The 13866-nt window shown below is 70.2% G+C and overlaps 2 protein-coding genes across 6 annotated transcripts; one reads left to right on the top strand and one right to left on the bottom strand.

The window, feature by feature from the left end:
- The first annotated feature begins 435 nt into the window (after positions 1–435).
- Positions 436–5096, top strand: LOC129203622 (zinc finger protein 282-like). The gene is made up of 7 exons (XM_054818404.1): positions 436–689; positions 1755–2156; positions 2246–2372; positions 2849–2962; positions 3514–3624; positions 3769–3888; positions 4013–5096. Exons 1-7 carry the CDS (start codon positions 450–452, stop codon positions 4735–4737), a joined length of 1839 nt encoding a protein of 612 aa, XP_054674379.1. The 5' UTR covers positions 436–449; the 3' UTR covers positions 4738–5096.
- Positions 5097–7223: 2127 nt separating this feature from the next.
- On the bottom strand, positions 7224–13452 carry LOC129203619 (uncharacterized). Of its 5 annotated transcripts, none has more exons than XM_054818392.1 (4): positions 13269–13452; positions 10726–11124; positions 9212–9415; positions 7230–8892 (listed from the first exon to the last, which is right to left on the bottom strand). In XM_054818392.1, exons 2-4 carry the CDS (start codon positions 11111–11113, stop codon positions 7865–7867), a joined length of 1620 nt encoding a protein of 539 aa, XP_054674367.1. In that variant the 5' UTR covers positions 11114–11124; positions 13269–13452; the 3' UTR covers positions 7230–7864. The 5 variants fall into 5 exon arrangements, with proteins under 5 accessions (XP_054674364.1, XP_054674367.1, XP_054674363.1 ...); XM_054818388.1 differs by having other exon boundaries at positions 9212–9526; positions 10726–11360; positions 13269–13446; XM_054818390.1 differs by having other exon boundaries at positions 9212–9526; positions 13269–13446.
- Between the last annotated feature and the right edge of the window lie 414 nt (positions 13453–13866).

Raw genomic sequence — 13866 nt, 5'->3', positions numbered from 1 at the left:
CTGCCACCCGCGGGGCCGTGACCCCAGGGTGCCGGTGGGCACGCGGTGCCCGGCTGAGTGGGGCTGCCGGGGGGCTTTGGGCTCAGGGCACCCTCCGGGCTCGGGGCTGGTGCCGGTACCGGAGCAGGGGCTGATGCTGGGGCCGGGGCTTGGTGCTGCATCTGGTGGTGACGCTGGTGCCGATGTCGATGACGGTGGCGGTGGCGGTACCAACGCTGGTGCCGATGACGGTGGCGGTGGCGGTACCAACGCTGGTGCCGATGCCGATACCAGTGCTGCCGCTGGTGCTGATGCTGGTTACTGGTGCCGGTGCCGATACTGGTGCTCGGTGCCCACACGGGTGCCCGCGCTCAGTGGCCGCTGGTGCCGGTGCCGGTAGGCGGCAGTGCTCCGCGCTCGGCGCCGCTCCCCCCCCCCCCGCCCGCTGCCGCGAAGCCCGGAGGAGGCGGATGCAATTCCCCGGCTGCCCCTGGCTCCTCGGCGGGGCGGCGGGGCCCGGCCCGCAGCGCGCAGGCACCGACAGCGGCCCCGGCCCCGGCCCCGGTCCCGGTACCGGCCCCGGCCCCGCCGCGGCGGCGGGCGGCAGCGCGGCCCCGCTCCGCTCCGCGCTCTCCCCGCCGCGGCCCGGCCCCAGCCGCCGGGGCCCGGCCCAGCACCGCGGGGCCATGGCCGAGTGGGCGCCCGCCCAGGTAAGCGCGGCCCGGCCCGGCCCGGGGGCACCGGGACCGGGACCGGAGGCGGAGCCGCCCCCGCCCGCGCCACCGGCGGCTCCTCGCCACCGCCCCGGGCCGGGACCCTCCGCGGTGCCCCCTCTGCCCCCGCCCCCCCCCCCCAACCCCCCCCCCCCCCGGCACCCCCAGCCCGGGGAGCCCCGGCGACCCCCTGCGCCCTCCGGCCCCGGGCTGCCCCCGGGGACCTGACCCGGGCTTGTCCCCGTGCCCCCGGGATGTCCCCGGGCACCGCTGACCCGGGATGCCCTCGGTACCCCCGGGATGCTCCGGTGCCCCCCGGATGCTCCCCGCGGGCTCCAGCCCCGGGATGTCCCCGGGCACCGCTGACCCGGGACGCCCGTGCGTCCCCAGGATGTCCCCGCGCCCCCGGTTCCTCCCGGCCCACCCGGCGCCATCCTCCTCCCGTGGGGGGGTTCCTGCCTGGGCAAGCCCAGGAAAACCCCCGCGAGGGGTGGGGTGGGGGGGTCTCTGCCCACGGGGCACCGTGCGCTGCCTGGCGCTGGCCGGTGTCCCACAGGACCCGTGACCGGCGCTGACCCCACGGCCACCGTGGCTTCACCTACGATCCCTCCCCGACCCTCCGGCCAAGCGGGACGCGTCCTGCCCAGCGGCACTGGCAGACCCTCCTCGTCTGCCCCTCACCGTGCCCTCAGGCCCGTCTGCCCTGTCCCCTTCTGGAGCTCAGCCCGAGCCCCAGCAGCTCCTCGCTTGCCTGGGCAGCACCGACCGCTCCAGGGGCCAAATCCTGCCCGGCCGAGTCGTTAGAAGGGGGTGGGCATGGCAGCGGCCGTAGGGCAGGTCCCCGGTGGTGGTGCCTGGGCCAGTCCCGCAGCCCCGGGCAGGCAGGGTGAGGGCAGCGCTGCCAGCTTTGGGCAGGTGGCATCGCACATGGGGGTCCCCGGCAGGGTGGGAAAAAGCTCCCGAATCGGGGGGAGCGGTTGTGCTGCCAGGGCCGGGGCTCCGGACACGACCCAAGGGATTGGCCGTGGGCCCCCTCCCACCCGCGTCCTCCCCACGGCCCAGGTGCAGGAGTGGAACGTGGAGGCCCCCCACCTGATGCCGCTGCAGCCGCCACTGCTGCCGGAGCGGGCGCACATGCGGGAGGCGCAGCTCCACTCTGCCGAGGCCTCGCTCTGGACCGTGGTGGCCACGGTGCAGGCGATGGAGAGGAAGATCGACCTCCTCGCCACCCGCCTGCTCAGCCTGGAGGGTCGGTCCGGCACGGCCGAGAAGAAGCTCCTGGACTGCGAGAAGACGGCCATGGAGTTCGGGAACCAGCTGGAGAGCAAGTGGGCCGTGCTGGGCACCCTCATCCAGGAGTACGGGCTGCTCCAGCGGCGCCTGGAGAACGTGGAGAACCTCCTGAAGAACAGGAACTTCTGGGTGCTGCGGCTGCCCCCCGGCCCCCGGGGCGAGGTCCCCAAGGTAACGGCTCCCAGGGGGGCTGGGGGTCAGGCGGGGGGGACCCTCGGCTCCCCTGGGGAGCGGGTGCCGCTGAGGGCTTGTCCCTGCAGGTGCCGGTGACGTTTGTTGACATTGCCGTCTACTTCTCGGCGGAGGAGTGGAAGAATTTGGAGGAGTGGCAGAAAGAGCTGTACAATAACCTGGTGAAGGAGAACTATGAGTCTTTGATCTCCCTGGGTAAACATCCCTTTTCGCCCCTTTCCCGGCAGGCCGGGGTGATGGCCGCGTCTCCCCGGAGGGTCACGGACGTGGGTGCCCTGGTCCCCCCGTGAGCGGTGGGTGGTGGCGCACAACCGCGGCTCCGGGGCCTCCCGTTTTGGAGGGCACCCGTGCAGCTCGTGCTGAGTGCGTGGGGACGGGATGATGTGCCGTGCCGTGCGGTGCCGGTGCCGCCGCGTGGGGCTGCCCGTGCCGCCCAGCCCCGGGGAGCTAGAGTGGGTCCTCGTCCCCCAAAATCAAGGGCCTGAGCATCTGCGCTGCGCAGGCCCCTGGCACGGACGTCCTGCCAAATTTAGGCAGGTTCTCCTCCAGGAGAGGTGCCAGGGCCTGGCAGCCCTGTGTGTCCCCGCGCGTCTCCCCCCGCCTCTCGGCGGCAGGGAGGGGCGGCGGGCGCAGCCCCACCACCGGTGCCAGCCGTGCCGTCTGCCCCACAGACGGTGCCCTCTCCAGAAGCGAGGCGCAGCCCCGCGCCGAACGTGGGGAGGGACCCTGCGTCCCCGAGCAGAGGGAGCTGGAACAGAGGGAGCTGCCGCCGGACGCCTGCGCGGGTGAGGCACCGGCCGGGAGCCAGGGCAGCGCCACGTCCCCCCCCGGTCCCGGCTGCCTCCCACCTCCTGTTTCTCCCACCCCGCTGCTCCCCTCAGTGACTGTCCCCGGTCCTTCCCCGGTGGTCCCGGATCCCCAGGGCCCAGTTCTCAAGCCGTGGCCAGACTCTGCTCCTCGCTGTGCGACCGGAGGCCACCGCGAGTGACCCTGGAAAATCCCCCCTGACTGATGCGCTGGGGGTCTCGGGCTCCATCACTGGGAGGTCCATGCGTCCCCCACCGCCACCATGTCGTGTCAGAGCCCGTGTCAGTGCCACAGTCACCCGTCCCCATCGGCTGTGCCATGGTCACCCCTTCCAACGGGCTGTCCCAGGGTCACCCGTCCCCGTGGGCTGTCCTGCGGTCACCCGTGCCCACATCTCCCCCGGGGGTGTTTGATGCCCCGTAACTGCTGTGGGATGGGGACGTAACGCAGCCGGAGCCCGGGGGTCCCGCACCCCGAGGTGCATTGGCCACGGGGTCGTGGCACCGGCCAAGTCTCTCCTTGTGAACAGAGTCGCTGATCTCCACCTCCGACATCCTGTCCCGGATCAAGCAGGAGGTGGCCTTCGTGGGGGAGCAGCAGTTCGCGGAGGAGCGGGGGATGCCGGCGGACCCCTGCGCAGGTGAGCCCGGCGCTGTGCCGCGCACCTACCAGCTGCCCAACACTGGCAGCGACCGCTGCGTTTTGGAGCCGTTGCCTCCCCAGCCTGCCCAGTGCAGGATGCGGCCCCCCTCGGCTGAGTCCCCGTCCCCATCCTTCCCTGCAGGCGCGGACGCCCTGATCACGGCGCACGACTTCTTGTCGTGGATCAAGCAGGAGGAAGAGCCCTGCGTCCGCGAGCCCTGGGAGCTGCCGGAGAGGGAGATGCTGACGGGTCCCGGTCCCGGTGAGCGATGCTGAGCCCGGTCCCATGGGACTGGGCTGGGGCTGGGGGTGGGGGAGCACCCACCCAGGCTCAGGGACGTCCCCGGTGTCCCCGGCACTGACCGGAGCTTTTCCCTCCCCTGCAGCCGGCGAGGGGCTGCTGGTGAAAACGGAGGAGCGATGCCCCCATGCCGAGCCCCCCGAGGAGGTGGGCTTGCCGGGCGGCTCCGGGGAGCTGCTCTTCCCCGGCGCCGGCTTTGGGAGCCCCGAGGGACAGGCAGCGGCGGCGGCGGCGGCTCTGCCGGCACAGCACAGACTGGGCAAAGCCCCGGGCCCAGAGCCAGGGCCAGGGGCCGAAGCGGCGGGGGTCCCCACCGCAACGCCGGGACCCGCTGAGGAGCGGCCGCACGGCTGCGCCGAGTGCGGGAAGAGCTTCAGCGGGAAGAAGAGCCTGCGGATCCACCAGCGGAGCCACGCGGCCGAGCGCCCCTACCCCTGCGCCGAGTGCGGCAAGAGCTTCAACTGCCACTCGGGGCTGGTGCGGCACCAGATGATCCACCGCGGCGAGCGGCCCTACAAGTGCACCGAGTGCGGCAAGTGCTACAGCCGCAAGGAGCACCTGCAGAACCACCAGCGGCTGCACACGGGCGAGCGGCCCTTCGCCTGCGCCGCCTGCGGCAAGAGTTTCATCCGCAAGCAGAACCTGCTCAAGCACCAGCGCATCCACACCGGCGAGCGGCCCTACCAGTGCCCGGCCTGCGGCCGCAGCTTCCGCTACAAGGAATCCCTCAAGGATCACCAGCGGGTCCACGGGACCGAGGCGGGCCCCCCGCCGCTGCCCCCCCCCGGAATCATGCCCCCCGGGGACTAGGGACCGCCCCGCCACGGACCGACAACCCCCCGGGACGGGGGCAGGCGCCGGCCACGCAGCTTCCTACCAAATACAGGCGCCCGGCCGGGGGGCACAGGGAGCCCCGGGGGTGGCCTCCGCCACGGATGGACACTCTTCAGCCCCCACCGCTCCCCCCAGCAGACAATCTTGCTGCGCTGGATGGGGAGCAGCCCCCTGCCGTGTCATCCCCCCCCCAGCCACCCCCATCCCCCCGCCTGCCGCTCTGCTCCCCGGCCCCCGCTGCTTATTTTTACTGCCCCCCGCCCCGCGCCGTCCCGCTCTGTACAGTGCTTGGGGTGTAGTTTTGTATGGACCATGCGATATGGAATAAAGTTGTGCTGGGCTGCAGCGCCTTCGCCCCCCCACACCCCCACCCCACGGGGTCCCCATGTCCCCCGGGTGCTGTGGCCACGCTCCCACCCGTCCCTGCGGTCCTGCGCCCCGGGAATGCGGCGGTGCCTGCAAGGCCAGGGATGGGGAAGGGGGGGGGGGATCGCGGCACAGCACCGCGCACGGGGCAGCGGGAACAGCGGTGCCATGGCCCCAAGGGACACAGGGTCTGCCGGCGGTCCCGGTGTCACCGGCTGCGGTGGCTTTGTGCCGGCAGGGCTGCACAGAGACCCCCAGAGCGGGGAGTGGCCGCGCCCACGCGTGAAACCCTGCAAGGTTCCGACGATGCTCCAGGGTGTGTGTGCACACGTGTGTGTGCACGCCAGCTGTGGGTGTGCGAGCGCTGCCAGGAGGCGGCTGTGCTCCCTGGGGCAGTGCAGGGCCTGGGTCCCCCCCCGGGCAGCTGCAGCCCCCGACCCACGGGGACCCCCCCCCCCTTATCAAACCCTTCCTACCCACTCTGGCTCACTGCCCACTTTCCCCGACACACGTGGGCAGCCGGCTGCGGCCGAGCCCTCCCCGGGGCACAGACCCAGCACCCACCTCCCTGCGCCCCCGCACCCCTCTGCAAGTCATTTCCCTGGCAATGAAACACAACCGGACGGCCCTGCCCCGCTCGCATCAGCTGCAGGCAGCGCAGGCAGCGCTCCCGCGTGTCCTGCCTGCACTTTGACCAGCTGACCCCCCCCCCCCCCGCCGGCTGTGCCCACCATCCCCAAACTGCTCCCCAGTCTCTCCTGCTCTCGATTTGGGGCTCTGCGTTATTTACACACGGTTTAACCGCGGCCGTGGAAAGCCGTGTCCCTACCCCAGGCACCCCGCGTCCCCCGAGCTGGGTGTCACTGTCCGCCCCCCGCCCCCCCCGAGACAGACGGTCACCCGGAGACCCCGGCCGGAGCCGGTGGCGCAGCCAGTGCCGCCTCTCGTGATGCTGCGTCCCGTGGCTGCTGCCCCACGGCCGGCGCTGGCGGTGCTGCCCCGTCCTGCCTGGGTGCCAAGGGAGCTGCCACCGAGCAGGGACGTGGCTGTGGGTCCCCGTGTGCTGGGGGGGGGGGCATCAGCCCAGGGTGGGCTTCTTACCTGTGCTGCCACCCCGACGCGCGCTGCAGCCGGAGGAGGAGGAGGTGGCAGTGTGTGCGGGGCTGGAGCTCCCTGGGGACCCTGCACACTCCTGGGGACCCTGCACACTCCTGGGGACCTTGCACGCTGCCCAGGGGACCACGCATGCCATCCCCGAGCTGCGACCGTTGTCCCACCGCCCCAGAACCAAGCAGGCAGCTGGGGCTGCCGGTTCCGAGCACGGACAACACATCCCGAGGCTGCAGGTCCTGTTCCCTTCCAGCTCCGATCCCAGGGTGCTGGGGTCCCCCAAATAAGTGGGGTGAAAGTCGGTGTCGAGCCTCGGGTCGTTCGCCGCACGCGCTTGCCCCGCGCAGCCCGGTACCGGGCTGCGCGGGGCAAGCGCGTGCGGCGAACGACCCGGTATCGCAGCGCAGCGCCCAGCCCGAGCAGGCAGGATCGGGGCAGCCCGGCACGGCAGCACCGGGGGATTTGAGCGGGGAGGAACCGCAGGCAGATGGCGAATTAACAGCATGACACAGCAGCCGAGAAGCGTTGGCACAAGCGAGCGGGGACCGGGGCGGCGGAGGAGGCTCAAAAACTTCCCCGGGGAGCAGGGAGGGCACAGGACCCACGAGCAAAAGGCAGGGCAGGGGCGTTGGGGTCTCCCCACGGGCAGGATCAGGCAGCTGCCTGTCTGTGGGGAGGACCAGAGCGGAGGATGGGGGGGGGAGCACGCAAGCCCCCCCGCCCCAGCCCCGCAAAGGGCTGCCTTCGCAAGGGCAGGATTAATCCTCAGGTGTCCAACGCGGGCGGCTCGGCACCAGGGTGGGCAGCGCTGCCGGCTCGGCACAGCACCACCAGCACCCGGCACAGCACCACCAGCACCCGGCCCAGAGGGGAGCGCGGCTTCAGCAGGCTCACGGGGCGGGGGGGGGTGTCGGGGGCAGCAGGACCCCTCCTCACCGCGCCACCCCAGCACCGAGTCCACACACAGAGACGGCTTTTCTGTTTTTTGGGGATTTTTTTTTTTTAACAGAAGTTTATGGTTATATGCAAATTAGGTCATTAAATGATTTGCATAAAATGTTCGCACATCAGCGACTAATTGTTCCTAACTCCCCGCCCCCCAAGGTAGTAATCCTACTGACTAGCGCTGTCACACGGCCCCGTTGACACCCGCGCACGCACACGCCTCCGCCGCGTGCCCGCTCGCTCACGCGCGCCTGGCCGGCCACGCTCGCGGGCCTTGCCCCGGGCTGCCCGCGCAGGCAGCGGCACGGCCGCGGGTGCAGGCAGGCCTCCCGGGCACTCGCACTCCTTACACGTGAGCGTGTATCGCCGTCTCCCTCCCCGGACACGCGCGTGCGCCCAGCACGCTTAGCACAAGGCAGGTGTGTGCAGCCCCGGCCGCCTGCGCCCCCGTGTACCTTCCCCGTGCTCGCGGGGGGCCCGGGCGTGCCGGCGGGGCAGGCGCCAACCTCGCTGGCGGCCGCACGCTCGCGCACGCCTCCCGCGACCCAGGCAGCTCCCACGTGCGCCCACGCACACCGTTCCCCGCGCGCACGCCCCTCGGTCCGTGGCCGGAGCCCCACGTGCGGGCGCGGGAGGGCCGCGGGCACACCATGTCCTCCGCGGGACAGCGTCCCGCCCGTCCCTAGCTGTTGGTGAGGAAGAGCCGTCTGTGTCTGGAGGCAGAGCCGCGCGGCCGGCCCCGACGCCGGCCCCGGCCCCGGTTGCCGAAGGGGCTTCGGCTGGGCACGGCGGTCTCTCCCCAGCCGGCGGTCCCGGCCTGCGGCTCGGGGAAGCTGGGCTCGGCTTTGGGCTGCTCGAGGAGCGGGCTGGGGTCCGGCCGGGGCTCGGCCGGCGGCGCCTGGCTCTGCCGGGCGCTGGCCCTCTCCTGGCGCAGGAAACGCAGCTCGTCGCGGATGTCCGTCAGGACGCCCAGCAGGCGAAACTGGAGCTCGCGGTCGCGGGCCCTCTCCTCGCGCTGGGTGGCCCGCTCCTCCTGCCACATGGCCAGCTCCTGGTGGTACAGCTGGTCCCACTGCTCCTCCAGGTCCAGCAGGTGATGGATGTTAGTCCTCCAGCTCTCCCGGCGGTCCTCCCGCAGGCGGGAGCAGCCCAGGCCGCGGGGCGGGCCGGGGGCAGCGGGGGCATCCCCCGGGGGGGAGGCGGAGGAGGGCAGCGACTCCTCGGTCAGGGCGCCGTGCAGCGGGGAGCGGGCCGGGGGCTCCTCTTCCGCCGTCGGCTTCTCCCAGGTGGGCCCCATCAGTACCCTGGGCAAAGCGCCCATCTCCGGGCCCGGGCCCCCCGCCTGCTCCTCGGGGTGCGAGGAGTCGAGCCCGCGGCCCAGGGGGGGCAGGTCGGACACCCCCTCGTGGCCCCAGTCCGAGTGAGCGTCCACGGGGTTGAGAGCGTCCTCGGGCAGGGAGGTGACAGAGCCCTGGGAGCTGCACCTGCGGATCAGCATGGCCTGGCGGGACAGTTTCATGTCTTCCTCCGCAGACATGGGGGCCTCGGGCCCGGGTTGCATCCCCACGGCCCCGCCGTGGCCCCTCTCCACCTCCCGGCCTTCCCGTTCCTCCTCCTCCGACATGGAGGCGTAGGAGACGAGGGACTCGTTCCGCAGGGATGGGGAAATGGCTGACATGTCCGGAGTCCGCAGCTCCGGTCCCGACTCGGCTGCAAGAGAAGGCAAGGCCTCCAGTGAGCCCCAGCCATTGCCCCGGCCCCCTGCCCCTCCCCGACACACGGACATCCCCCTCCCGGACACCCCCGACGGACGCAGCAGGCCAACGTGCCCCGTCTGTGCAGCCCTCGCACACCCCCCAGGCCCCCACGTGACACAGGGATGGCCACGGCTTTTGCCTTCCTTTGGATTTGCCGCCTTCTGCCACCGCAACCTTTCGCCGGCCGTCACGCTCCCAGCAGATCTCCAGCCAGACCCCGTGTCCTCCCTCCACCGCCTGAAGCCCCGCCGCAGCCTGTCCCGCAGCCTTACCCGAACTGCTCTGTCCTTCCCCTCGGCTGTACTCGCAGATGACGGAGGGGTCGGGGCTCTGCACCGCCAGCCGGGGCACGGCGGAGCCCTCCACGTCCGGCAGGGACGAGGGCTGCCCGTTGGTGTCGATGTAGATGCTGGGGTGGCTCACGCCGGGCTGCAGGTGCATGAAGGACTGCTTGGCCGCGCCGGGGAAGAACAGATCTGCGGGACAGAGGGAAACCAGCCTCAGCCGCTGCGACGATGGCACCGGCAGCTCACGTGCCCCCACGAAAGGGCGGATGGGGCTCCCCAGGAGAAGGGTCCCACGGAATTCTGCTGGGGAGCGACAGTGCGTAAGGGACAGTCACACCTCTGCAAGGTCAGCCTGCCTGATCGCTCACCCCCACCTCCCCCAGGACCGTCCTGAATGCGCCCAGCCCCGAGGGCATTGGCATCCCCCTAAACGTCCCGCAGGACTTCTTCCTTCAGCCCCGAGACCTTCTGCTCTGCAGCAAGACGAGCATCTGGTTCAGAGACAGCCCGAGCCCGAACTGAGTGAAACAAGACCCACACCACCCACCCGACCCCACGGAAACCCGACGGGCCGAGCTGGAATCAAAGAGGGGAGGAAGGAGCAGGAACAACTAACCCTGGTGTCCTGCGGGGACACAAAGAAGCCAGACACATCCCCTTGGTGGCAACGAAAGGGCAGGAGGGTATTTGCCTCCTGGCCAGTAACAGAGCCCAGCTGGTGTGCGCCCAGCACTACCGCAGGGCCGATGTCGGGTCTTTCACCAACACCTTCCCCCCAAGAATCTCTCGGGTGTCTGAGCTAAACAGGCGTTACACCAGAGCAGGACCAGCAAGAGGTTTGCTCTGCAGGCGGCGGAGGGGTGAAAGGCACAGCCCCATCGAGAAGGCACGGCCCGCCCCAGCCGCACACGGTGCCTGGGTACGAGACGCTGCGGGAGGACGCTGTGATTTCGTGCTGAAGCAGCTGCTCCTGCTCCCTCTGACCCCAGCTAAACATGGGGGACACTGACCCTGACAGGAACGGGGCAAATCAAATCCCATCCCGTGTTGTACTGGCTGCCTTTAGACAGTATCCAGCAAGGCCAGGCACGGAATCAAACTAAAGAAAGAAAAGGAAAAAACCCCAAAAGACCCGCTCCCACAAAGTCTGAGGTGTTCCTGGTGATCCCAGGTCATTTCCATGGTGGACTTTTAATTCCAGCACATGCAGTTTCCAACTCCGGTGGCTCGCTACTCAGATACGACAGGACCACAGCCCTGACGGATGCTGTAATCCCGATTCAAACCACGTACGAGAGCAAAACCCCAAAGTCTCCTTCCACGATCCACGCCACGCCAGCTAGCACAGAACGCGAACGCTCGGCAGACCGTGGAGCTCAGGGGGACCGCGGCCTGGTGACATTACCAGGCCGAACGTCACTTGGACAGCGCAGGTGGGGACGCAGCACGGGACTCCGCTACTCCAACTCTCCTCTCCCCGGAGAACCACCACGACTGACCTGGGTCTAAGACGATTTCGGGTTCCGAGTCGTGGCTGGCCTGCAAGAAGGTGGAAGCCACCATCTTCTCCAGGGGCGTGAGGCGCGGCTTGTGGAGGGGCCCGCCGGCGCGGTTCATGGGCAGGTGCTTCTTGGAGGTGATCTTTTTCTTGACGTCCAGCCGCAGGTCGCGCCACTTGTGCTTGAGGTCGTCGATGGAGCGTTCGGTGTAGCCCAGGAAGTTGACGCGGCTTTGGATTTGGGTCCAGAGCTGCTTCCGCCGCACGGGGTGAGCCCGCAGGGCTTCAGACCCATACAGGGCGCTGAAATGCCGGACCACATTCCAGACCAGCGTCTCAGTCTCGTCATTGGAGAAGTTGGCCTTCCTCTTCCGGCCAGACGCTGGCATCGCCTGCGAGGCTGCGGCAGAGGTGGAAGGGGCACAATTGAACCTCGGTCCCCACTCCTCTCTGTCAGCTCCTGGGGGGAACATGGGGCTGCGGGAGCCCGAGGGAGCCGCGGAGGAGGGAGCCGAAGCAAGAGCCCCCGAGGCATCCATGGCAGGGGAGGCTTGGGCCGGGGAGGATCTAAAGAGCCGCTTCGGCACACCACGCGGCAGGGGGGCACCTCATCCCCTCGCCCCGGCTCGAGAGCACCTGGGAGGGGAGAAAAGGAAAGGGCAGCGGTGGGTGGCGGCAGCACGGGGTGGCGGCAAGGGCCCCCGGCCCTCTCCAACCAGAGGCACCCGGGGACCCCCTGCCAGCTACCACGGGGGCCGCGGAGAGGGTCGTGGTCACGGTGCGTGCATTGGGACCGCGACAGAGGCCGCGGTGAGGGCCACGGCACACGCCTCGGGGTCGTGGCGAGCGCCTCGGCCACGGCGCGTGCTTCGGGGCCATGGCGAGTGCCTCAGGGCCACACAGACGGTGACAAGGAGCACCTCGGGGCCGGGCTGAGGGCGATGGGGAGCGCCTCAAGGCCACAGAGAGGGTCTTGTGGCCATGCTGACAGCAAGGGCGAGTGCCTCCAGGACACAGCCTTGGCAAGAACCCCAGGGCCAGGGCAGGAGCCACAGCAACAACTCCAGGGCCATGGCCATCGCCTCTCAGCCACAGCGAACGCCACAGCGAGGGACTTGGCCACGGTCAGCACCGCAGATCCACAGCAAGGGCTCGGTGATGGCAAGCACCTCAGTGCCGTGGCAAGGGCCACAGCCATGGTGAAATCACCGGGACTGCAGCAGGTCCATGGTGAAGGCCCTGGCCATGGCGAGCACTTTAGGTTCCCAGCAAGGGCCTCAGTGCCACGGCACAGATCTCAGCCACAGCACAGGTCGTGGGGCCATGGCGAAGGCCTTGGCCGTGAGAACATCTCAAGGCTGTGGTGAAGACCTTGGCTATGGCGCAGGCCTTGGCAAGGGTCTTGGCCTTGGTGAGACCCTCAGGGCCTCAGTGAGCGCCTCAAGTCCATGTGAGGACCTTGGAGCCATGGCAAAGTCCTTGGTCACAGTGAGCACCTCAAGGCCATGGCAAAGGCATTAGTGAAAGCCTTGGCCGTAGTGAACACCTCAAGATCCCAGTGAGGGCCTCGGGCCCATGGCAAAGACCGTGGCCACGGCAAGCGCTTCAAGACTGCGACAAAGACCTTCGCAAAGGCCTTGGCAATGGTGAACACTTCAAGCTCCCATTGAGGGCCTTGGAGCCACGGCAAAGACTGTGGCCATGGAGAGTGCTTCAAGGTATGGCAAAAGCCTTGGCCATGGTGAACACCTCAAGCTCTCACAAGAGCCTTCAGGCCATAGCTATAACCAAGACCAAGCCAAGTGCTTCAAAGCCGTGGTGAAGACCTTGGCAAAGGCCTTGGCCACGGTGAACGCCTAAGCTGCTGGTGAGGGCCTTGGGGCCACGGCAAAGACCAAGGCCATGGCGAGTGCTTCAAGGCTGGTGAAGACCTTGGTGAAGGCCTTGGCCGTGGTGGACGCCTCAAGCTCCCGTTGAGTGCCTCAAGACCCCGGCAAAGACCGTGGCCACGGTGCAGGTCCTGGGCCGGCAGCAAAGCCCCCGGCCACAGCGAGCACCTGAAGGCCACCTCACGAGCCTTGGCGAGGCGCTCCACCATGGCGCACCCCGAGTGCCACGGCAAGGGCCTGGGCCCCGCCGGTCCCCTCAGCCCCCCAGCACCATGGTAAAGTCCTCAGCCACCCTCAGCATCCCCAGGCCCCACTGAGACCCCTCCAGGGGCCTTGGCCGAGCGCCTCAGACCCTCACCCGCCCCCTCCCTGGGGCGACGGCCTCTCCCCCCTCAGCCGCGGGGGTGCCCCGGGGGGACGGGGAGGGTGGAAACCGGTTACCGGCTGCACCCCCAGGGCAGGGCCGGGGCCTTCAGCGGGCGGCTTTTGTTCGCGCTTCCGCCGGGCACCGGGGACAAAGAGGCCGGGGACGGTGCCTGGCCCCGGGGAGCGGGGAGGAGGGGGGGGGGGGGGGGCCGGGGGGCAGGCACCGTCCCCGGCCGCAGGCCTTTCCCCCCTCCCTCAACACCCCCCGGGGCAGGGCGGCGGCGCCTACCTGTGCCGGGACGGGCGTGTGATGGGGGGGGGGGGGGAAGCGGGGGAACGGCGGCGACGGGGCCGGGCTCGGAGGGGGGCTCAGCTCCGGCGGCGGCGGCGGGTAATGGCTCCCGCCTCGGCGGAACTCGCCTTCATTTCCTCCGCCTCCGAGCGGCGCGGCGCGGCGCGGCGCGGGCCCTGCGCGCGCCCGCCCGCCCTTGGGCGCCCCCTGGCGGCACCGCCGCGGAACTGCGGCGCGAAGCGACGCGCAAGGGGAGTTACGGGGGGGGGGGGGGGGAACCACACGCACACCCCCACCCCACGCACCCACCCGTGCACACTGCACCCCCGCACCGCGGTCACTGCCTGCTCCGCGGAGACACGCGCACCCCCGTGGTTGTGCATCCCGGTGGGCACTTCGCTGTGCAGCCCGTCCCTGCATCCCCCGCCCTCGGGTGCTGCGTGCACACCCGTGATTGTGCGTCCCCTGTGGGCACCCCCCCCCCCCCGGTGCATCCCGGCCCTGCAACCTACCCCCCCGGGTGCTGCGTGCACCCCCGTGACTGCACATCCCCGGTGGGCGCTTCCCTGCGCACCCCGTCCCCTGCACCCCTGCG

Source organism: Grus americana, chromosome 2 (genome assembly GCF_028858705.1).
Source record: "Grus americana isolate bGruAme1 chromosome 2, bGruAme1.mat, whole genome shotgun sequence".
NCBI lineage: Eukaryota > Metazoa > Chordata > Aves > Gruiformes > Gruidae > Grus > Grus americana.
The sequence above is the reverse complement of the archived record's forward strand: the minus strand, read 5'-3'. Positions and strand labels throughout refer to the sequence as shown.